The following is a 25934-nucleotide window of genomic DNA, read 5'->3' as shown; positions in this document are numbered from 1 at the left end:
GTAGGCACGTAGGCTTATTTTTGTTGATTGTAAACAGAGGCTTGTGGATAGTCTAAAATGACCTGAGAACCTCTGTAGAGCTTCATAGGGGATTGGGGGAAGGTTCTGGCATTGGTAAGATTTGCCTTGCCTTTGAACATCCCTCAACACTTAGAAGGCCTATAGCTTGCAAGCTCCAAGAGGTCAAGGCCCTGGTCTTACCCATAGCCTTGCATGAAAGGATCTCCTGTAATTCCTGATGTCCTTTCCTTTCTCATAGGCTGCTTTATTTAGACTGCACTTGAAGGTATAAATTGTTTATGTCACCACTGCCGTCAAAGTCAGCCTTGGTCTGTGGTACGGTGGAGAGGTTCTTCTCCCTTATTTTCATTTTCACAGGTAAAGAGTGGGGAAAGCAACTGGCTTTGTTAGATGGTTTGGGTTCTGCTAAACTAGGTGTGCAGACCATTTTCCTTCTGTGGTCTCCATTTCCACCACTGCAAAATGAGGTGACTAGAAAGTGTCAGTGCTTCTCAAACCTTCCACCTCAATACCACCTTTATGATTTGGGCCACAGGCGTGTTCCATTTGTACTATATTTTCTTAATATGCACGCATTCCTCTTTAAATCGGCTCACTTTAAAATAACGATACAAGCCAATTTATATTACTACTGTAAAGAAAAAATTAGTATCACTCAATAAGAAAAAGTAAGGGCTAAAATAAATAAAATATAGATAAAGTTATTCAGTTCTAAGTAGACGTGGTTGCCTGATAAGAGCACCAAGCCTGAGGCCTTGTCCCCTTGTTACATATGAAAACTGGAAATTTCTAGAGAAATGGGAAAGACAAGCATTAAAGGGAAATGTTCTCCCTGGTGTAAGGATAAGGATGAACATAGAACTGAAAAGCAGATCACCCTCTCACGATGTGCTCCGTCTCTGTTTTTGCAGCATCTAATACTAACATCACCTCAGGTACCATGTAGTATGTGTCCTGTGCTTGGGAAATTCTATTTTTTTTTTCTATACACAAAAAGTTTTGTTTGTTTTTTTAAGGGTGAAATTGGTGTTTTTTTTTTTAATTAAATCAGAGCTGTGTACATTAATGCAATCATGGGGCATCATAAACTGGTTTTATATACAATTTGATATATTTTCATCACACTGCTTAACATAGCCTTCCTGGTGGAAATTCTTAGTAGCATCCTGCTACAAGGCTTCCTCTCAAAAAATAAAAGGCCCATTTGGTAGTGTTCACCAATTTCTGCAGTGCAAATGCTCCCACCATGGTCACTTTTGGGCTACCAATGTGACCTTCCTCACTGTGGACACAGGAGGAGATACAGAAGAATGGCTCTCACCAGCAGCTGGGACCTGAGCACATTCTAGCACAGCCCTGGAATCACTAGACCAGAAAACCTAGGGAGTTCCTTCTGTTATGTGCAATTACTTCCAGACAAAAGAGGATGAGTTTTTTTTTTTTCCCATTTCTATCTCAACTTAGGTCAATAATTTATATATAGCAGTCATTTTAAAACATGACCAGTGGCTGATTAAATAGCTGATTCTAATATTCAGTACTTAGTGCTATAACCACATTAATAATCACAACAATAACAGTATCTAACAAGTATTGATGCTTATTCCATTCCACCATTTCCTCATTTAATTATAACCACATCACATAATGTAGGTCTTATTATTCCCATTTTACAGATCAAAAAACTAAGGTCAGAGGCTAATGAATCTGTCCAAGATTATACTATAGTAAGGGGAGGAACTAGACAATGCATATTGAAATAAACCTGATTTGAACCAAAATATGCTTGGAGAATAGGGTATTAAATTCTGATTAAGCAAATATTTTGATTAACCAAGAGTTATTCTAGAGACCATGTATAAATGAAAAATTCTCAAAGAAGTAAAACACAAAATGCTAAAAATATACCAAACATGACAGAAAATATCTTTGATAAATCACATTTTTGAATAGATGAATACGCTGAAATGTAAGTCATATGATCTTGTTATAGCTAATAGTTTGAGTTGCTTATAGAAGAAATGATTGGTACACTAAGACTTGACCAGTGGGAAAGTGCTCAGTTAAAAGCACCAGAGTCCTTTAAGCCTCATTACAGTTTTGGATAATTTGATGGTAAGGCTAAGAATGGCTATGTATGGAGCGCTGACTACATGCCAGGTGTTATTCCGACTGCTCATTTTATTTCTAATTATCCCAATGGCTCTGAAATAACAACCAGCACTTCCACTCTACTGATGAAATAACTGAGGCTCAGGGATAGTCAATAACCTGCCCATATTTCTATTAGTCTGGGCTTCAGGAACACATCTCTATTTTTATCTTAATTACTCTCTATCTTTTGGCTGATAAGTTTCTCACTGCATGTGGTTTAGGGGTCAGGCTAGAATCTATAACTTTTAATTTCACAATAATTATTTTCTGTTTGAAGCTATGTACATATTCAGTAGGCATTTCTTTCATAGCTGGCATTTCTGTGACCTGGTCACTTAGCACCTCACAGTCTGAAAAAAAACACCGTGTCTGTCTTATGTTTGCTTTGAATGATATTCAGCTGTCCACTACAAAATGCTGAGGAACACAATTAACTTTGATGCTTATTTCTTTTTTTTTCTGTAAAGCTTCTGAGGGGTTGCTGTGGACAGCAGGTATGTTAATTGCCAACTGCATTTTCAAGGCATCAACTGGAAATAAGGATGTCCTACTAGGCAATAAAATGATCTGTCATGGATCCCAAAGTGGATGTCAAATTTTGAAACACCAGGGAGGGGCTGATGAAAGAAGTCAGTAGAAGACATGGCCAGTCAGTGTTTTATAATTCACTAACTTTTTAGGACACAATGTTTTTTGTTCGTCCATGTAAACAAAACACATTAGAAGAAATAAGTGGTGGCTCACAGCTTCAACAGGAAAAGGGCACAAACCCAATCCAGGGGTCCTCAAACTATGGCCCGCGGGCCACATGAGGTGGTGTGATTGTATTTGTTCCCATTTTTTTTTTTTTACTTCAAAATAAGATATATGCATAGGAATTTGTTCATAGTTTTTTTTTTTTTAAACTATAGTCCAACCCTCCAATGGTCTGAGGGACAGTGAACTGGCCCCTGATTAAAAAGTTTGAGGACCTCTGCTTTGGCCAGATTAATTAGAAACAGAAAAGTAAAATCTCTAATAACCTCAATCAGAAATGCTACAGGGAAATAACAACAGATGCCACAGAGATAAAGGAGGTCATCTCTTAGTACTATAAGAAACTCTATGCTCAGAAATTTGACTTGTAGAGGAAATGGATCAGTACCTGGAACTGCACCCTCTTTCTAGACTTAACCAAGAAGAAATAGATCTTTAGAATGGGCCAATTTCAAAAACTTAGATCGAGTAAACAATAAAAAATCTCCTAACAAAAAAATGCCCTGGTCCAGATGGCTTCACACCAGAATTCTACCAAAGCTTCAAAGAAGAGCTTGTACCCATGCTGCAGAAATTATTCCAAAAAATTGAGAAGAATGAATCTTCTCCCTCCTGTTCTATGAAGCAAACATCACCCCAATACCAAAACCAGGAAAAGACCCAACTAAAAGGGAGAACTTCAGACCAATTTTACTAATGAATATAGAAGCAAAAATTTTCAATAAAATACTAGCCAATAGATTGCAGTTTCTCATTAAAAAAAAAAAAATCATTCATCACAATCAAGTAGGTTTCATTCCAGGGATGTAAGACTGGTTTAACATATGCAAGTCCATAAGTGTAACTCACCATATCAACAGAAGCAAAAACCAAGACCATATGATCATCTGGGCAGATGCAGAAAAAGCATTCAATAAAATTTAGCATCCTTTTCTAATTAGAACACTTTAGAATATAGGCATAGGTGGCACATTTCTTAAACTGATTGACGCCATCCAGGACAAACTCACAGCTAATATTATACTGAATGTAGTAAAACTGAAAGCTTTTCCACTTAGAACTGGAACCAGACAAGGTTGTCCTCTATCACCACCACTATTCAACATAGTGCTGGAAGTTCTAGCCAATACAATCAGGCAAGAGAAGGAAATAAAGGGTATTCAAATGGGAGCAAAGGAGGTCAAACTCTCGCTCTTTGCCAATAATATGATCTCATACTTAGAGAATCCCAAAGACTCAAGCACAAGACTCCTGGAAGTGATCAGAAAGTATAATAATGTCTCAGGATATAAAATCAATGTCCACAAATCAGTAGCCTTTGTATACGCCAGTAACAGCCAAGATGAGAAGCTGATCAAGGACACAATTCCCTTCACAGTAGCTTCAGTAAAATCAAATGCCTAGGAATATACCTAATAAATGAGGTAAAGGACCTCTACAAAGAAAATTATGAAACCCTAAGAAAAGAAATAGCAGAAGATATTAACAAATGGAAGAATATAATCATGCTTATGGCTGGGAAGAATCAACATTGTCAAAATGTCTATACTTCCCAAAGCAATCTACAGATTCAATGCAATCCCCATTAAAATACCATCATCATATTTTTAAGATTTATAAAAAATAATTATTCATTTTTGTATGGAACCAGAAGAAACCCCATATAGCCAAGGCAATTCTTAGAAATAAAAACAAAGCCAGGGGTATCATTCTGCCAGACTTTCGGTTATACTACAAGGTTATAGTGGTCAAAACAGCATGGTATTGGTGCAAAATTAGAGACATTTGGAACCTAATAGAAAACCAGGAGATGAAACTAATATCTTATAGCCACCTGATCTTTGATAAACCAAACAAGAACATACAGTGGGGAAAAGAATCCCTATTCAATAAAAGGTATTAGGAGAATATGCAAAAGACTGAAACTGGACTTGCACCTCTCACCACTTATAAAAATTGATTCAAGATGGATAAAAGATTTAAATCTAAGGCATGAAACAACAAAAATTCCGGAAGAAAGTGTGGGGTAAACACTTGAAGATACTAGCCTGGGGAAAGATTTTATGAAGAAGACTTCCATGGCAACTACTACAACAAAAATAAACAAATAGGACTTAGTTAAACTGAAAAGCTTCTGTAGAACTAAGGAAACAACAACAAAACCAAACAGACAACCTTCAGAATGGGAAAAAATATTTGCATATTATGAATCAGACAAAAGAGTGATAACTAGCGTCTACAGAGAACTCAAATTAATCAACAACAACAACAAAAAGACCCAATGATCCCATATATCACTGGGCAAAAGACATGAATAGAACCTTCTCTAAAGCAGACTGATGAATGGCTAACAAACATATGGAAAAATGCTCATCATCCCTATTCATCAGAGAAATGCAAATCAAAACTCCCCTGATATATCACCCAACCCCAGTGAGAATGGCCCACATCACAAAGTCTCAAAGCTGCAGATGCTGACACGGATGTGGAAAGAAGGGAATACTTTTATACTGCTAGTGGGACTGCAAACTAATACAACTTTTTTGGAAGGAAGTATGGAGAATCCTTAAAGAACTCAAGTTAGACCTCCCATTTGATCATGCAATCCCATTACTAGGCATTTACCGGGAAGAAAAAAATGTTTTTATCATAAGGACATTTGCACTAAATGGTTTATTGCAGCTCAATTTATAATTGCTAAAATGTGGAAGCAATCTAAATGCCCACCAACCCAGGAATGGATTAACAAGCTGTAGTATATGTATACCGTGGAATACTATTTAGCCATTAAAAAAGATGGAAACTTTACATCTTTTTTATTAACCTGGATGGAGGTGTAACACATTCTTCTTAGTAAAGCATCACAAGAATGGAGAAGCAATGGGGTTGGGGAATAAGGGAGTGAGGAGAGGGGAAGAGGAAGGGAGATGACAGTTCAAAAATAACTTTGGAAAAAAAAGAAAGATCACAAACCTGGCACTAGTTTGGCACAGGGAGCAGATCTCTCTATGACCACTCAACTTCTCCAGATTAATAAATTTTGGTAAATTACCTGCTTAACACCCTTAAATTCCATACATGTACAAAATCCTTCATGATCAACTGCCTGCTTCACTCTTTAATCTTACCTCTGTCATTTCTCTCCTTCTGCTCTGGCCTGTCCCTGAGTTATGAGGAACTTACAGTTCCTAGAAGGTCCCAGACCTTCCCTTTTTCTTCCAGGTCTTTGTATCTTGGAACACTTGTTATTCTTTTCTTTGCCAGGTGAAATTCTACTTACTTATTAAAGTCTCAGCTCAAATGTCATTTCCTTCAGTGACCTCCCAGGTGAGGCTGGGTCCTTCTAGTCTACAGTTGCCCTGCAGTGTAGGAAGTAGCAGACAGGCCACTTCTCTGTCTCTGAAGAGTCACCACCCTTGTAAATTGTTGAGAATGTACACTAAAAAGCATTGTTCCTCTTATTCATTGCTAAGCACCTAGTGTCTGCCTAGCACATAGTAGGCACTCAATAAACATGTATTGACTGAAGGACTAATGTAAAACTGATGGTTCTCTGGAAAGCACAAAGGAAATAGGAAATTTCGAATGTCCATTATTTTGGTGTTATTGTAAAACTGGCTGATTGGTCAGTAAATTATTTATAAAATAATTTTACTGGTAAGAAGTGAAAAATAGATAACTCTCTCCCTTAGGAATGATAGTTCGTAGTCTCTGGAAGAGTTACTAATTGACTTCATTTATGGGTTTCTGTTCATCCATGGAGAATAACATTCTACCAATAATACAGGAATAAATTTAGAGTGTAGCTGCTAAAACTATAACTTTGGATAAATTACTTAATGCCTTTCATTTGTAAAATGGGAATAATAATTAAATATATCACGTAGTGTGATTTTGAAGATCAAATGAGAAAAAAAAAAAGCATGTGAATCGCTTAACACAGTGCCTGGCACATAGTAATAAATAAATACCACCTATTACTACCACAGTTGGTGCTTTTGTCTGAGGCAGGCACCTTCACTCGGAAATGGAGAAGCTGATTGAGTTCAATCACATGAACTTGGCAGCTGATAATTTGATGATGTTACCCTCTGGAGGGTGGATCAAAATCTGTATCGTCCATCATCAACCCCCACTGTAAAAAGCCCTGGAGTCAAGGCAAAAATGAAACACCTTCAGAGAAAACACTAAGGAACCCCCAGGAACACTCATTCCACTCTAAAACTCAAACTGTTTCCTGACCAGAATGTTGTGTCAATAGAAGTGAATCCCCTTGATTGAGTGCAGGCTTTTGACCAAGGTAACATTCTTTTTCAGGAGCCCTGTACACAAATAGTCAAGGCTGTTCATTTGTACTAACACCCACCTTTGTCACAGATTTGGGGGGAAGAAATGTATCTACTTTATTTCATTCCTTTTTTTTTCCTTTTCCTTTTTTTTTTTTTTGAGACAGTCCCACTCTGTCACTCTGGGCAGAGTGCTGTGGTGTCATAGCTCATAGCAACTTCGAACTCTTAGGCTCAAAAGGTCCTCTTGCCTTGACCTCCCAAGGAGCTGGGACCACAGGTGCCCACCACAACACCTGGCTGTTTTTAGACACAGGGTCTTGTTCTTGCTCAGGCTGGTCTCGAACTGAGCTCAGGCAATCCATCTGCCTTGCCCTCCCAGGGTACTAGGATTACAGGGGTGAACCCCTGTGCCTAGTCTCACTTTCCTTTCTAAGTGGCAAAACAATGAAAATGCTGGCAAAAGGAAAATAGGGTGAATGAGGGTAATTTGAGACAAGGATGACTGGATGGACATACAGTGGGTTTTGGGCTCCTGACAGCTTCCATGTGACCATTCAGATGGATTTGTGTTTCCTGGGAGGAACTTGGCTGAGTTCTAGGGGGCTTCAGAGGACTTGATATAATTATTCCTTTCTGCTTTGGGGTACGGGCTGAGCTCCCCCTATGTCTTCATTCCTCTAAGGAGGCTGAAATTTTGGGGGAGGGAGCACTCAGGTGGAGCTGGGGGGATTACCCTCTCTGAACCTCACTTTCCACATCTGCAGAGGACCATTGCTGGAAAGAAATTATTCTGAGGATTCAATAGGAAAAATACATTTAAAGTACTTAGGTTTGTGCCAGCCACTTAGCAAGTGTTTAAGTAGTAGGGGCTGTAGCTCTTACAGTTATTTTAGACTTTCAGATTCATCTAACATAACCATTGTCATATTATAGTGAAAGAAATTAGAAGCCGAGATGTGGTCCCTTGTCCCAGGTCACACAGCTCCTTGGTAAGGGGATGAAACTGGGTTTGCATCCCAGGTCCTCTTACCCTGAGCTGCCTTTCTTTCTGTGCCCCCACTGCCTCCTCAGGACTCATTTGGCTCAATGCAGCTCTTCCCTGCATCACCATTCTTGGGCCTTCCACCTTTGTCCCCACCAGTAAGTCTCTACCCCCAACATCGACTTCATCTCTAAACTCTACTCATGTCAAATCCAAAATATCCTGCAAAGAAATGCCTCTTCCCTTCCTGCCTCATGGCCAAAGCAGTTGCTGTCCTGTCCAAAGGATTCTTCCTTGTCTATATCCTTGGCTGTCTCTTTCAAGTTTGAGGTCACGTCTCCTCCACGGAGAGACCCTGCCTGGTCATCCTAGCTGAAGTGACACCACCCTCCCCACTTTCTCTGGCCCTCTGGTTTATGTCCTGCATAACGCTTCCTCCACTGGATAATTTTCTTTCCTTTTTTACGGTCTGTATCCTTTTCTAACGGTAAGCTGTAAAAGGGCAGAGACAGGTCTCCTTTGCTAATTGCCACGTTCCTAGCACCTGGCACAAGACAAGACACACAGATACTCAGTAAATGTAAGTTGGGTAAATGAGTGAATGAATGAGGGAATTTCAAAACCAGCATATTTGTTAATACCTAGACAGGACTGAGGGAAGCATTCTAGTTTTCTGGGGGAGGGAACTGGGAACCTGTTTGCCCACCTTTTTGGCCTCCTAAAAGAACAGCACAAGGCTACCCACGAGATAAGGACCCTTCCAAACAGGCAGCCCACACAAAAGCACATCTTGTAGTCAAGGAAAATGGGTGGATAGTTGCTAATTGTGTCTTCCAAGCGGGCTGATCTTTCAAAAGTTCGAAAGGCGCCTGCCTCCATAAATCCCAGGCTGCTACTGCTGCTGAGGCTGGTGAGGGAGGAGAGGAGGGTGTGCTTGGGCGCATCTCGGGCTGGCACGAAGAAGCCACATCGCATCTTCCCTCCTCCCCCCAGCTCCTCTCCAAGAGAGGAAGCAATGCAGATGGAGACGAGAAATAAATATTCCTGCCTGCTCCGTGCCACTGCAGACGTTTTCCAAAATGTCTGGCTTGGACCATGAAATCAAGCCCACCCAGGAAAGGAGGCGCTCAGCGGGAGAAAGAGGGGGAAAGGGTGGCATATTTGTCGATACTCGTCAGCTTTCTGGGGGGCAGAGCACATGGCTCATACTTGGCAGCTCTGATGAGGTGGGGACGTGGTAAGTGCACAGTAATACTTGAAGAACTGAATCAGAAATGGGAGCAGAATTAAGGCAATGATGCCAGAGCATCACACTATCTCTGTGTCTTTGCAAGGTGTCCTGGGACCCACAGCTGGTTCCTTCGTTGGTTTCAAGCTCTTTCCCTAATACCTGCTGCCTCTGTTCAACCTTTTTCCTTTCGCTCTACTCCTGGGAAATTAACACAACTGGGCTGCAGGAAGCCTTCAAAGGCCCTTTAGAATTTGGGCAGGAGCTCAGAATCTATGTGTGGAGATATTCCTGCCACCTCTAAGCACAGCTCGCCTTCTCTAATACTGGAATACTGGCAGGAGATGGGAAGATAGGCTGCAAATGATAAGTGGGTGCTTTTGGCCGTGGGATGGCCAAGTGTGTGGGAGAAGTGTCACTAAGAAGGGAAGTTACAGGCCCAGCAACAGGCACCAAGTGTTCTGTATTACGGTGCCTTTGCGAGGCTTTCTGTGAGGCTGCAAAATGTCTCAGGAAAGAGAGAGGAGAGGATGGAAATTTCAGCTCGAAAACTCCTGCATGGGCTGCTCTGGGTTTTCTTTGTTTCTAACCCTGCCGTGATACACCCTGTGCCATGTTCTTGATATTGCTGCCACTGGACCACCCTCTCTTTCCTCTTGGAAAGTCAGTAATGAGGGTGGGGCCCTTGGTGGATCGGATTCTGATAAAGAGCAGAGGGGCTTTCCTGAGTTTCACGGGTTCAAGTCCAGTACAGTAAAAACAGTCGCACAAAATGAAAACTCAAAGCAATGCCTTCTGTGGGTGTCAGGGGAACATTTTCCAGAAATGTTGCATTTAATTCTGTCTCTTTTCACCATTTCTATGACTTCACTGAGAAATGAAACATGGTCTAATATTTCCCACTCATGTGCCCTGAATCCTTCTTTATGAATCTTCCCCACTCACTTGCCCATCTGCCTTCCAGGGTCAAACAATTGCCAGCTGAATCCCACTCTCTCCAGGAAGCCGTTCAGGGGTGGGGAGAACCGGCAGGATACCTAGGTTCCTGTCCCCACTCTGCCCATTGCTGTGTGACCTTCGACAAATTACTCCCTCTCTCTGGGCCTTGGTTTCTTTGTGAAAGGAGTGGGTTTGGTTAGGTTTTCTTTCAGCTGTGATATGCTATGGGTGGTTCTACAGACTGAAATTAGATGGAATTCTTATTGTCACCATCCCCTTCGCACCCCACTTTAGTCAATAATCTCCAGAGATTGGGGCCATCACACTCTGAGATTAAGTTTAATCCTTATACCTGGGAAGGTCAGAGCTGCACATGAAAATAAGCTGGACAAACTGATACGTGGATGATACCTAGAAACTATTTTAAATGTTTTCTGTCTACATTTCCCTTAATTCCCAAAAAGATTAACGTGTGGATTGGAAAAAGATTAAAGTAGGGTATATTTGGAAAGAGGTCATGGGTGAACATGTTTGCATCTTACAATAATCATATTAGTTACCTTTTATTAATAATAGCTGCCATTGATAGAGATCTGGTATGAGCTAGGACTACGTTAAACTCTTTTACCTACATTATTATTCTTTTTTATTTTTTTGCAGTTTTTGGCGGGGGCCAGGTTTGAACCCACCACCCCCAGTATATGGGGCCCATGCCCTACTCCTTAAGCACCACCACAGGCACCACCCCCTACATTATTATTCTTATAACAGCTCATTATTCTTCTTACAACAACAGCTCTCCATCCATAGAGAAGACATTATCCATCCTCCACTGTCATACAGATCAGAAGACTGAGGCTCAGTGAGAAGGACACTCCTGCTTGGAGCTGGTTATGTATTGGTAATAGGATTTGAGCCTGGTTCTGTAGGATTTCAAAGACCATGACAGGCTATCCAGTAGCCTGTGCCTTATCTTGGCATTCAATACCCATCTGTGTCATTTTTTATATAATGAGGCTGCTTTAAAGACCCATAGGCAGTGGGTCCTAAATTGATAATGCCTTTCCTATGGCATTATCAGAGGGAAAGAGATGGTCTGAAGCCAGCAGGATCCTGCTGTCAGAAACGGCAGGGAAGCATGCAACTGGGGTGCTAGCCTAGCACCAGAAAGCCTGGGAGAACCAGGCCCCTGACCCAGCCCATTTACAGGGGCCATCGCCATTGATCACTTCTCTATAGGAAATAAGCCTGGCTTCTGCCCCGTATCATCTTCCCCACTTCTATGCCCTTGTCTATTTCTGGCACAGAATCAGAGCCACTTAGAATTTGTAAAGAACTAGATCATCCCCTCCAGAGGTTGCAAATTCAAATGGCTCTCAGTTAGGTATTTATATGAATGAACAGCCAGAATAGGGCTTACAAACACACGTGCAGTCTGTGGAGACCACTGAGACGCAGCTCCGGCAGACTGTTATGCACACATGCAGGTCCCTCTCTCTGAAATACAGACTTCTCTGTGAATTCTCCTGATTTTGAAATGTGGGTAACTAATTTAGTTGAGAAGAACATACTCAAGACAGTAAGGATCAAATAAAACATGTTTGCAACTTCACCTGACCTGTAGGTGTCTATCTGCAATCTCTAACATTCATGTTTCTTAATTGCAGATGAGGAAATGGTGGGCCACACTAAGTAATTTGCCTGAGATAGCTACGGCAGCGTAGGCAGACGACTGTTCAGATGCACACATATAGAGATGTGTGTGTATATGCGTGTGTGTACACAAATGGATTGTATACTCACAAATGGAACAGAAATGATGTTGACTACCTGCTGTTATGAAATGCCCTGCTTACTTGCTTAGTGTTAATATTATACACCTTAATACTTGACTGTAATTAACACCCGTACACCCATAACAAAACGACACAATAGCACCCCTCCCTCAAACCAAAACCAAAACCAAAACCAAAACAGAAGTGAAAACGAAGCCAGCAACAAAAGCAGCTCTTTACTTACGGTAAATGACAGAAATGAAGAAAACAAAGTCCCTTCATCATATCTTGACAATTTTGCCAGTACTCCCTCCAAGATAGTAATGAACTAGTAAAGCAGCAAAAAAACAAAGAAAAAAGAAAAAAATTATTATTTCAAACTGTAATTGTTCATAATCAGAAACAATATTTTCTAACCATGCAAAGGCCGGGATTGAGCCCTGTGTTCTTTCTGCATTATATTATTTGATTCCCGCCTCCGGAGAAAGGAATAGACTGCCTTTACATGGAAATATTTGACTTATCCGGCTTTCTCTTCATTATTATGTGATTGCAAATATAGAGTGTTACAGAAGTGCAAAGTGACAAAATATTATTGAGTTGCATATAGCATGCGATAATATTAAATGCACTTTTTAAAATCCAAAACTGCGCAAAGCAGTTTTTACGTTACATATTAGCACTACATTTAATCCAATCTATTTTTATTTGTATTTTATCAGTAATTTGGGGGAAACAGAAGTTTAGCACTGGCAAATATAAATGTCTTCCCATTCAGCATTACTTAGTTAAAATTCTATAATTCATGAGGGTGACTGAAATAGCTTTATCTGACTTTTATGTTTTATTATGACTCTCACTGCATGTGAAACTAGAGGAAAAGGGGTTTTCATGATGGCAGAATTCCTTATTACCGTTTAACTTTCTGTATTTAAAAATTTAACTTTGTCAGTGCTGAAAAACAAAACAAACATTTCCCAAATAACCTAGCGCAACGTTTGGGGACAAATTCTTATTAAGTTAACATATGCCACTTCATCAGTTTATCTTCAAACGGCTTGAGATCATCGGAAAATCATTTAGAGATGAGCCTGGGTGATGTACAATCTTGTTTCCTGAGAGACACAAGTATACAGCTCAACTTCTTAACGTGTTACATTTTAATGGAAATGCAGACATGGCAAAGCAGTGTTCACAATGAAACATTTCACCTGAAGCTGAAGGTTACCTTTGCAACCAAGAGTGTTATCATTTCCTTAACAGTTTCTTCAATTAGTTCGTCTATTTTTGAATGGTACTGATGCTAAAGAACACAGAAAGATAAAGATTAGCATGTTGGGAGGTGGCATTGCACCCATCAGTAATTTTTAGACAATGTGCTTTATAAATAAAGCCTGGCCTGCAGACCTAGTTTATTTTCGTAGTCCCAGAAGTATCTGTAAAATCCTGATTCCAGGTCTTTGATAGGAGAGGGTTGAAGCTCTTAAAAAAATTTTTACCAGAACAATTTTTCATTGTTCTTCACCCAAGGCTTTCGATGCCTTTCGTGTGTGTAGATGATAAATATACCTTTGCAAGAGCACGTGTAGATGACTTAACAGCCTAGCAGTTGTTGATCTGGACATTATAAAGCAAAGTACCATTGTGATTTAGTATAGGAAATGAACAATTATCTTTGGAAAACTGCTCAGGGATGCTTAGATAGAGGAATTGTTCCAAAGGGAATTTGACCAAGACACTGTGACTGATTTTGCAAAAACTGTTCCAAAACCTTCAGGTACTGTGGGTGACTGCCCCAGAGCTCCCCAATTTTATCTTCAGGTATTGACTCAGTATTGAGACAAAGTGTCTCTTTCTGAATCCTTGCGGCAAACCCTTCATTTCCCTCATTCATTGAAAAGCAGACCCAGGCTCACAGTCTGTACTGAAACCGCTGCTAAGTTTTCCCATTTCTCTAACTGCGGCTGTCAATTAAATTTAAATAGTAAAGTGAAAACAAACAAAAATCTGCTGCAAATGCCAGGGAAAAAGGGAAAGTGATGTCAACACAAATATTATATGCCAGCTCGTTGAATTTATTAGATCATTTTAGTATCCATTTGAATTATTCCACATTTCCTTTACAAAAAATAACAATGCAAAACATTGTTATTTGAAAAGGGAAATGCACTTACCCACTCTTTAGCAAACTTTCAGAAGGATGATTAATTAGGAACAGAAAAAAAAGGAACAGTGCAAATAAAAATTAGGACAAAAGAACACATCAGCAGATAAAAATTAAATAAAACATCCAAAAAGCTATGTAAATATACTGAAATAAGCTGTAGTAACGTGGTTTAATATTCTGATTTAATCAGAATTATTGTGAGTGAGCAAAGGGAGGTGCATTAGGTTAATTCATAGGGAAGGTTGGTTTGTAGTTGGAAGACCTGGATGGTCCCAGTGCAAACTTGGGAAGTTATGCTGCCTATGAAAATTTACCTCAGTTTCCTTATCTGTAAAAAACAAAACAGATAATAAGATTATCACCCTGTACTAATAAGAAGGGGTAAGCCAGTACAAATTGTTGAATTTGGAAAGGGAAAAAGGCACTCTGTATAAAGATTTTTAGTATGTCTGTTCTATTATAATTATTTAAAAACCCAATGCCCAAGCTCTTTCCCGGCAGCCATGCCCTAAGACTCATGGGTCTCTATTTTGAAGATCAAGTGAGGGTGCAGATATGAAACATTTTGTCAGCTATAGTTGTAATTCAAATGTTGTTATTTGTTCAAGTTCATCAAGAAGAGTAGAGAAAGATGATCTTTTTTAGTCATTTCATCCAGTTTTATTTTAGTTTATTAGAGGAAAAACAATAAAGCATATGGTCCATGTTGTATAGCCCTGATAAACCAGAATCCATGTTGGCTACATGGCTAGATTCAAGAAAGGATTTACTCCTAAGTGGCATAAACCTGAAGCTAAATGCAAAAAAAAAAAAAAAAAGAAAGAAAGAAAGAAAAAAGTTGTCTGCAGAATTCTCTGCTAGAAACACAAATGAAGATTCAGAGCAAAAGAATTCAGAAATATTGACAGGGCTCCAAATTCATTTTTAGGTCTTCAGATAAGATCCAGAATCACACGTTACTTTCTCTTCTCACGTGACTGCCTCATTCTACTAGGTTTTCTTTGGGTTGCTATAAATGATTCACATTTATAAAATTAATTATGGGATTTAACTAAATCAGAATAACTGTGTGCAAAATAATACATTATGGAATATTAAATAAGGCCTTTCTAATCATTCTAATCAATCAAAGATCACTGAGCATAGAAATATTCTCTTGAAAACTTGGCTAAAATGGCACACAGAGGCAAAAGCAAACGTTCTTCACACATCACGAATGATGTAGGGTCTTGGTGTAAAGAGTTAATATGTCATTCTTTCTCCCAAGAGAAATAAGATTCCTCTTCAGGTGTCAGGGAATGTCAAACTCTTTCATATGGAGACACAGGGACTTAAGGAGCTGAGGTGGTTTATGGGACTCTCTTCCCACCTTCAACTTTTCCATGTCAAACTTGGTACTAACTTCTCTCCACTGTCTTTCCATGCTACACAAATATTATAATCTCCACCTTTCTTCTGTGATAGCGAACATTTCTTTTTTTCCCTCCATATAAAAAGTGTTTTGATGTGACTCACATGTCAACCTCTGTTAGTTTATTTTCCTCATATTGCAATGGGGCTAGAACCGCCACTGTCGTGAAATCAGATTCACCTAACCAAGGAATAAAATAATGCATGGAAACACGACTTAGAAACTTAAATGTGCTATGTGGCAGTGTTATTACTACTACTATGTAGGCATATGATTCTCTAAACTTGTCTAAAATATCTGTATTTTATTATATGTAAATGATGCCTCAATTTGAATAAAACCTACTTTGGGGAAGATAGTAGAACAGAGCAACAATACTCTGCTTATCATGTAGCAAAGGGGAAAGTATCAAAGCAGCTCCCATGTTTATTTAAGTAATTATATGAATCCCTTTCGCCAGTTACTTCCTGATATGTGAAACTTACTGGATTAACTTGCTTTCTGGAGCAACAGTGAGTACTCTACCTTCACTCTTTGCTTGTTTTGGGGAGATATATTGTTCTATGTAGACGTGAAACTCCACAATGGTGTATATATACCATTGGAGCATCTTTTAATTAGCATCTCTCTACCAGATTATTTTGTTATAAAATCTCTTGCCATCTGATTGACTAATTCTACCTGCATCCTAATATGGGCATGAAGAGGGATCATTCCCATTTTCTAGTCCTCCCTGATGACCTTCTTAGATCAACTAGCCCTATACCTCTAACTTACATCCTGGGGCCCAAGATTATGGTGATAGCTACTCAGGGAATGACTAAGCGTCAATGGCATGGAGAGTTTAGTGAGTTCTCTTTTGCTTCTGATGAGCTAAACTGCAAATTCACAATCACTACGTGAAAATCACTCTGCTTGACTTTCTGTGCTGTGCGTTTTGTCTTGCCATAGAACAGATTGTGTGTATGTTGTCTTTCTGTTAAGACCATCTGACCTTGGAAATGAGATGAAAACAGACTAGACCAAGTGAGAAACTATTTAATACACAATTTCCTCTCTATGAGTACTTCACAAATTTTAATGAAAAAAATAAATATTTAAGATAGAAAAGTATGGTTAACAAATGTTTCAACAGCTGCCTTTAGATGTGACATTACCCATTGATGAAATTCAGGAAGTGATCTTAAAATTGGAGATGACCATCGTCTGGCCAGTATCTAGCTAAGCCGGGTTGAAGGAGCTGAAATTCAGGGGAGGATTTCAACTAGAGATTTGTATTAGTAACTGGATCTATAAAAGGGGCTTCATAGCCAATACTCACAAAGAGCAAACTACATAAAAACATTGAACTTCCACCTGTTCTTACACGAAGTTTAGGATGTGTTTAGTCACTTTTGGTGAATCTCATTTTAACGACTCAGTTTTACTGTGGAGATGAATATCCCCATTTTTCACAAAGTGAAAAAAAGTCAAGGAGGGAACGTTTCCACGTGATTTTCCACTGAAGTTCTCCATACCATCACAGCCACCACATAGAGAGGGTACCAAAATATATATGCACATTTGAAGAGATGTTATCGATGTATTACTTTTCAACGTTGAATTGAAGGTACCGTTACTGTCAAGTGTACCTAGAGATCTACACACATCCAATTTGTACATTTTTGGGAATGACTGATTTTACTTCCAACAAAATTGCTTAAAATGTGTACACATTTTCTTTTGCACCCCTGGTACATACAGACAATTATGTCTGGCTATATTCTCACTGTCCTCAGCCCCCTGGCATTCTAATAGAAGCCCCCACCTCCCACAAGTCAGCCACTTAGGTGTCTCTGATCCAGTTATCCTAAAGAGAAATGTTTCGGCAGATCTCTTTAGCATGGCTGAGGAAAAGCAACAGCCTTAGGATAAGAATCAGATGAGAATGCAGTGTTGGATGGGCCCTTAATAAAGATAGTTAGTCTAGGGATGCATATACTATTTGGGGAAAACCAAGAAATGCATAAAAGCCTCAATTACTGTTTTCACTAAAAAAACCCAAACAAATCAAGAAAGCAATGTTGAGTTGTATGTGGGGGATACATGTAGTCTTTTCTACTTTATCAGGTAGAACAATATCCAGAAAAAATAGATACTGCTCTTTAGCATCAAAAATGTTGCTATTTAATAAAATATTTTAATCTTATATCCAGAAGTTAGGGGACCTTATCCTCAATTTTAACAAGCTACATACTTCCCAAAGGTTACAGCATGGTTATAAGAGAAGGTGACTTGCTCAAAGTCACAGAGTGTAGGAGCTTAAGTGTAGGGTCTGCAGAAGGCTGTGAGTAAACCACTAGACAACTCACTCTTCTAGGAAGCCAGACTCCAAGGGTAAGCCAAGGTCATTCTACTTTAGCACAGAATTGATTCAAGGCAGAGATAAAAGGCTGGGTCCACCACTGTGATAAAAGTCAACTTCACGCACCTCCACCTGGGGTCTGTGGTTTAACGTAAGGAGGTCCATAGGTCTCATGAAATTGTCCCTCTGAGAAATGAATCCATAACAATTGTAACATTCTCAGAATTTGTGGCAAAAACTTCCTCAGGCCCACTACTCTCCCTAAACATGCAGCTCAAAGAAAAAAAGTTAAGATCAGAGTGACTTGTTTGGAAGAATTCTTTTTTTTTTTTTTTAATTGTTGGGGATTCATTGAGGGTACAGGAAACCAGGTTACACTGATTGCATTTGTTAGGCAAAGTCCCTCTTGGGATCATGTTGTTTGGAAGAATTCTTTAGTGGTCTGAGCAGCTATGTGGGAGCTTTCTAAACGTGGTTATAATTTAAGTAAACATAGAGTGGGCCTGTGAAACTGCTGAGGGGACAGGGATGCCAGTCTGATCATACCAACCCTTCCCCACCCTGGACTGGGGCTATCCTTGGGAAACTCATTTAAAATGTTCATCTCAAGAAGCTCTAAGGAGAAATAGATAAATTGGACTTCATCAAACTTAACATTTTTTGTGCCTTCAAGGATGCTACCAAGAAAGCAGAAAAGAAAACCCATTGAATGGCAGAAAACAGTTGAAAATCACATACACCTATATGATTGTGGTAATACAAAGAACTCTTAACAATAAAAATAAAAACAATAAAGAGACAACAATAAAAAGACAAACATTCCAATTTTTTTTAAAAAAGGGGCAGTGCCTGTGGCTCAGTGGGTAGGGCGCTAGCTCCATGTACTGAGGGTGGCGGGTTCAAACCCAGCCCTGGTCAAACTGCAACAAAAAAATAGCCAGGTGTTATGGTGGGCGCCTATAGTCCCAGCTACTTGGGAGGCTGAGAGAAGACAATTGCCTAAGCCCAGGTGTTGGAGGTTATGTGAGCTGAGATGCCACAACACTCTACCCAAGGTGATAAAGTGAGACTCTGTCTCTACAAAAAAAAAAACGGGCAGAGGATTTGAATAGATGTTGCTTCAAATAATATACAATGGCCAATAAATGCATGAAAAAATGCTAACCATCACCATAAATCAAAAAACACAAGAGGTACCACTCCACATACGCTAAGATGGCTTTAATAAAGAGGGACGGAGGGAGGGGGGTGGGGCCTTGCTGTGTGTCACACTTTATGGGGGCAAGACATGATTGCAAGAGGGACTTTACCTAACAATTGCAATCAGTGTAACCTGGCTTATTGTACCCTCAATGAATCCCCAACAATTAAAAAAAAAAAAAAAGAAAAGACAGATAATAAATACTAGCTAAGATGTGAAGAAATCAGATTTTTCATACATAGCTGGTGGGAATGTAAAATGGTGCATCCACTTTGGAAAACAGATTGGTAGTTCCTAAAGCTAAGCATAGAGCTATTTGACCCAGCAAATCCACCTTTTTAGGTATATACAGAGGAGAGTCAAAAACACCAGTCCACAGGGAAACTTGTAAGGAACGTTTGAATGTTTGTGGCAGCATTACTCATGATAACTAAAAAATGGAAACAATCCAAATGTCCATCAATTCATGAATGGATAAACAAAATGTGGGATAGCCACACGAGGGAATACAATTCGGCAATTAGAAGGGGAGATCAATGCATGCTACGGCATGCATTGAAAACATCCTGCTAAAAGAAGGAAGCCAGACACAAAGGGGCATATCCAGGTCTGCATGATTTTATCTATATGAAGTATTAAGAATAGATAAATCTTTAGAAACTGAAAGTAGATTGGTGATTACCTAGTCCTGGAGAGGGAGGGAGAGGAATGACTATTAATGGATACTTGGTTTCTCTTTCGGGTGATGAAAGTGTCCTAACATGGGCTCTGGTGATGGTTGCACAACTGGGAACAGACTAAAACTCTTAAATCATGCACTTTAAAAGGGGTGTGTAAATTACATCTAAAAAAAAAGAAAAAATCTTCAGGGGAGGAAAATTAAGGAGGGATAAGATTCTGGAAAGTATGAACTAAAAGGGATCTTACTGAATTTTCAATATCATCAAAAACAGGGCTCTTAAAGTGAGTGCTGTGAAGCCTAAAGAGACTGCTTAGACTGAGAAGCTCTGGTGGGTGGTTAGCAGTGAAAAGACGCAGGGCTGGAGGGCAACTTGGAAGCTTGGCCCCTAGGTCATTCTTCCTAGAACCCCTGCTGCCCTCTAGCTATCACCCCCCCTCCCAGGTCTATTTTTCTTTATTTCACTTGCTGGCCTTCTTGGTATTGTCTGAAAAACTGATTTTGCTGCTAAAAACAGCCTGAATAAAGTGGGTTAGCGCTCTCATTTTACAGATAAGGAAACTGAGGCTCACAGAGGCTGAGTAGCTTGTCAAACTCCAGTTTGTAGCACAGCCAGAGGCAGAATCCTGTGTCTGAACACTCAACCCAGGTCTTCCCCAAGGGGATGATCCTGCCTGCCTGACAGGATCTTAACTCAGTTTTAGATAGTGAGGCTCCAGATCAGTGGTTCTCAAAGTGAGGTCTCTGGAGCAGTCAGCAGCATCAGTATCACCAGGGAATGTACCAGAAATGCAAATGAATTTTTAGACCACTCCTCAGCCCTATCTGAAACTCTTGGGCTGAGACTTAATGATCTGGGCGTTAAGGTGCTCTCTAGATGAGTCGAATGCCCATTGAAATTTGAGAACCACTGGCTCCAGATCAGTCACATGAACAAAAGGTGCCAGGAAAGAGAGCCAAGGGCCCCCTGCACTTGACTCCAGTGTCTAGAATGTAACCCCCAGGGAAAGGTCTTCAAGAGAAAATCAGGAGCAGAAGTCAAGCAGGGTGGGGGTGTGAGGCTGAGGAAGCTGACTTGTGGGGGAAACAAAGTTGGAGGTGATCTTGCCAGGAAGAGAATACCACCAACCCACATTTAAAAATGGAAGGTGCTGAAAGAGAAAATAAATAACGAATAAGGAGCAAATATAATTTAGTAAAAATTCTGAACATGTAAGGCTGGTATCGAAAGATCTGATTTAGGAGCAATTTATGCCAATTGGCAACAACATAGAGTTGCCAGAAATGTTTCTGAATTAATTCTAAATTGGTATATGAATATCTAGCTGGCTTAAAGCCATCAGAGAAAAATGATCATGATAGTCTTTAATCAAGCCCAAGTAGCTGTTTCCTTCTCCTTTACATTTTAAATACCGCTTTGGAATTGCAAACTTAGCAAAGGACTAAACTTTTGGTCAGGGCAGACTCACAATCAACCCAGTGTATGGAGAATTGAAAGTCTGTAATTTTTTGTAAATTCAAAACCTGCTGGCTGCGGACCGGACGGGCAGCAAGGTAACCTGACATCATGCGTCCTGGAAGGTGCTCATGCAGGAAAGAGCTCTCCTGCTGTCCAGATGTTCAAAGCGATAAAAAATGCACTTTAAATGTGAAAAGACTTGCATTCTAGCAAACACAGATCAGTTGGAGATACTGGCCTAATAAACAAGGTCGTCAAACATCGTTTAGCTTAAAGGAACGTCATGGCCACCCCAACTCCAGCCAAGAATCACTTCCAACTGACTGGCATTCTCATCAGCACATGAGTTAGAAATTTACTTGACAAACAGATACTGAACACTCATCCATGACTTAATCCACAAATGTTAGAGAATATTTCTGAAACTAGCAGACTAGTGTAGATGGAAGGAATTTGTGAAGTTTTCTTCTACATGATCAATGAAGAGGGGGAAAAAAATCTTTTTTTTTTTTTTTTACCTCTTGGCCCATTTCCATGCTGCAAAGTTTTGTTGATTGAGCTTTGGCATCAACCATAACATTAAACATGGTGCATATTGACTGTGGGACTCGAAAATCTGTTGATCGACTGGTTTTTTGCAGCTTAACTTCAAATGCAATCCTGGTTCTATTAAAACAAAGTAGAAAAAGACCAATTCAGTGTTCAGATGGCAGCAGGTGGAGGAGATATTTTTCTGAGAGGTCAGTGAAAAAGAAAATTGAAGGCTGTAATCAGTTTCAAGTGACAATGACTTCACATGTGCTCTCTTTTAAATGACTTTCCCAACTAAGGAAGGCCTATTCACAGACACAGCCACGCACACCCTTCCTTTCTTGGCAGTACACGGAACACCTGTAGCTTGGAGTATTTCTGTCTATAGTTTACATGCTATGGAGAACCCTAATTGCAGGAGAATGAATGAATTCACAAAATCCCTCTTATAGCAGTATAGCATATGTAAATCCTCTCACATTGGCAATTGCCTACCTTGAATTACTTCATTAAAAAAAAACAAAAAACACAAAAGCAGTTTCTAATCTTCAAAACCTCATGGTGGAGAAAAATCTCAAATGGCATTTGTTATTATTTTTTTCCTTTCTGATTTTGAAAGATACCAACATTTTAAAAATCCAGCAAGTTTATTATATTGCTTTCAAGACTAAAAAATATTTTTTGCTTGTTAAAGGTATAAAAAGGAAATGCCTTAAGCTACTAAAGATGGCCACCTTGGGAGGGAGGAGAGAGATTAGGAGGTCTGGCAGTGGGGGAAATTCCACTATGTTTTGTTTATTTTTAATGTCAGCATATTATTTTATAATAAGAATATATTTTTACAATTAAAAATATCATAATTACCTAATGTATATATGTATACACACATATTTTACATACCTAATATGTAATTTTGAAGTTGTATCATAGTGGAATCTAAATGTAACCTAATTTTGACATAGGTCAAATTGTGATCCCAACAATGTGCTAACCACTCATAGGAAAACCTAGCCCAGCATGACCAGCTGGTAATACAGGTGTGAGAGCTGATCCTTGATATCATCATTGTAAAGGAGTCTAGTTATATTTTAAAAGGTTTCAGGGAAAGTGGGTCACATCATCACACGCTTTTAAAGAAAAGCACCTGGTCAATAAGTGGCTTTATGAAAGCCCCTTCCATCTGATGCATCTTTCTAGCATTGTTCACTGTCAGGTTCTGGGGATCATGCAGTCACCAAGAAAGCCTGGCTTTAAGAGGAATTTGTAGCAGTTTTGTAACAGTGCATAGGAGGACCACACAGCTAGTTAGCTCAGGAAAGGATGCCAGCTTGCTAACACACCCTGGGTGCATGCAGGCAAGCCAAGTATAATTTTTCTAAGGTTGGGAGCCCAGTTCTTAAGAAAAAAACCCTAAAAAACCCAAACCCTTAAAACACCCCTATATATTATATGATCATGTTAAAGATAAGTGTATCTTGGCTTCCAAAGACTCAGTGCATCAAAGTAGCTTTCTAATCATGATGATCATTTTAAGCTATGCTGAAAATATATAATTTGCTGGTTTTGTGAAAAGGAGGCCTGATGGGGACTGAGTTGGACAGGTCCCTGTGTGGATCTTCTGAGGCTCCTATGCCAGTTCCGGGCCCATTTGAGAAATGGAAATGCTAAATTGCTCCTTTCCAATGAAGGAATCATCTTCAGTGTTCGCAGAACTGTTCATTGCCCTTGGAGTGCAGGGCTGTGAAAAGAAACTGAATGCAAAATTAATGTGACTGAGAGGGTTTTTAGGGAATCAAAAAGCATGGCGAGGTCACTTAATCCAAATGACTCTCCTTGAGGGCAGAGGCAGGAGCCTTGTTTTGTGTTCAGCACGTACCTGATACAGCCTGGACTAGAGGCTCTGTAAATGTCTGTCAAATTAGTGAATTAAATTTCTTGGAAACTGAGACAGGAGGAGTGCCTTCCTGACCTTTTGACATTGCATGTTTATGTCTATGAAACAATGTCCTTACTCCATTGGCCTAGAACAAGGGTTATTTACTGTTATTATTATTATTTCCCAAAGAGGAAAACAATGGCTCTAGTCTCTATTAATATAGATTATATGTCTTAAAATATCTAAGAATTTTCTCCATGAGTCCTCTGAATCTTGAGGTCTGGGATGATATTTCTACCTATTGTGTCTGTTTTTGTGTGTATGGAGCCTTAGTTAAAAGGGAGATCAGGAAATGTAAGTGCCTAGGCCAGCCATATGCATGGAGTAGAACAATGTCTGTCAAAAAAAGGTTACTTACCAGCTACTGTGCACCATGATACTGCGACCTGGGGAGCGGGAGGAGCACCAAATGAACAAGATCCCCCCTTGCCTCTGAGGACCTCACCTTTTTAGTATCTGAATCACAAAGATGTGATTATAAGGCGGGAAGGGATCACACAGAGTCCCTGTCTGTCTCTGACATCCTCCTATCTTGCCTTTTTGCTCTAGAATCTCCCCACCCCTTACTTTCTACCCAGAGACTGGATTCTCTCAGTGAAGGACATACAATTTTGTGCGCAAGTCAAAAGCTGTTAAGTCTTTTTCTTTTTTCTTGGTAAGACTTAAATATAATGCATTTCAGCCCCTAGGACAGATTGTGAAAGAAGTTTTTTGGTGGAATGCTTTGGCCATTGGAAAAGCATTGCTTTTCCTAAAATTGGTGCAGGCTACATAGGAGGTGACAGAATTCAAAACTCTGAAGGAAATTTTTTGACCTGGGGTTTGGGAAATAGACCTGCCTTTGGTTCTAAGAGTGAGAGAAAAGAGCAAAACTCAAAATCTGGATGACCAGATCCGGAAATGTCATAAGTACCTATCCAAATTCTCCATAGCATTTAGTTCCTCCCCCAATCCCTGCTGAGATGCTGCTCACCTACCTGGAACTGTGTTGTTCTTTTGCCCTTTTAGTTTCCAGTTTTGATGCTATTACTTCCCTTTTCTTCTTCCAAGATATAAAATGATGAATTCAGGCACTTCCAAGCAAACCCAGCTCCCATCACCCACAACTGATCCATCAACTAAATTACACAACATCTGGAGATTTAGAGTTGCCCTTGCTGTTTACAGTTTATTTTTTTGCATGAGAAAAAATCATGGAACAGTTAAGAACTGGAAAAGGAACTTGGATGTGTATCTGGGGCTAGACAGGACAACGCTGACGAGGTCTCATCAGCGGACTCCCACCCCTGTGCCTGACCTCTAGTCAGAGACACTCATTCTTCACTGCATGCCAAGAGCGGGGCCTGCGCCAGGTCCACGGCAGGAGCTCAGCCCGGCTTGGTGAACAGATGGAGTTGTCCTTTTCTTTCTCTCACCTTCTCGGAACAGGCTCCCCGGGAACTGTGGCTCCCCGGCCACCTCCCTACCCCAGTCCTACACATGTAAGCTGCAGGTGACAAAACAGGAAACTTGTGGGCAGGCAAAATGTATGTTCATGTTTTATGCTCCCTTGTTGATATCCAATTAGATTTTGGGCAGGACGGCTAAGGTATGGCACACCAGAGGCGTGCCTTTCTTGTATACAGAATAAAATGACAATACTGAGGCCCATTGCTGGAGAATTAGTAGATTCCTCCTACTTTTCCTGGATACGTGCTGGCTCTAGAATTGTATATTTTTCTATTTTTTTTATCGGGCTGTCCACCCATGCACACACTCATACACTTAGCAAATATTTATTAGTTAAATACTTTGCACTGGACACTGCTAGATACAATATGGACAATACGAGAATGGGCAGAGATCTTTTCCTCCCAAGCCCATCACCATGAAAAAGTTGGCATCTGGATTGTTTTGGGTTTTGGACCAAAGGAGGGCAGGTGCACAGAAGCGACTTTGTTAACCACCACTCCAGCTGACTTTGACGAGCAATCACCTTCTCTCAAATACTCCGTATGATGGTCAACTGGAAGAGCAGCCTCTCTCCTTTCCTGCATGGTGGGGAAGGTGTGTAGGACCTGTC

The 25934-nt window shown here is 39.9% G+C and overlaps 1 protein-coding gene across 13 annotated transcripts in view; it reads right to left on the bottom strand.

Annotated features, from left to right (window-relative positions):
- Nucleotides 1–25934, bottom strand: part of CADPS (calcium dependent secretion activator) — a 499139-nt gene that overhangs the window by 60099 nt on the left and 413106 nt on the right. For all 13 annotated transcript variants that reach the window (XM_053599820.1, XM_053599828.1, XM_053599822.1 and 10 more), the window contains 3 exons: nucleotides 21924–22071; nucleotides 13373–13447; nucleotides 12389–12472 (listed from right to left, as the gene is read on the bottom strand). In XM_053599820.1, coding sequence (XP_053455795.1) covers nucleotides 12389–12472; nucleotides 13373–13447; nucleotides 21924–22071 — 307 coding nt within the window. The remainder of the gene's footprint in view (nucleotides 1–12388; nucleotides 12473–13372; nucleotides 13448–21923; nucleotides 22072–25934) is intronic.

This window comes from Nycticebus coucang, chromosome 8, assembly GCF_027406575.1.
Source record: "Nycticebus coucang isolate mNycCou1 chromosome 8, mNycCou1.pri, whole genome shotgun sequence".
Taxonomy (NCBI): Eukaryota; Metazoa; Chordata; class Mammalia; order Primates; family Lorisidae; genus Nycticebus; species Nycticebus coucang.
This window is presented reverse-complemented; position numbering and strand designations above follow the sequence as displayed.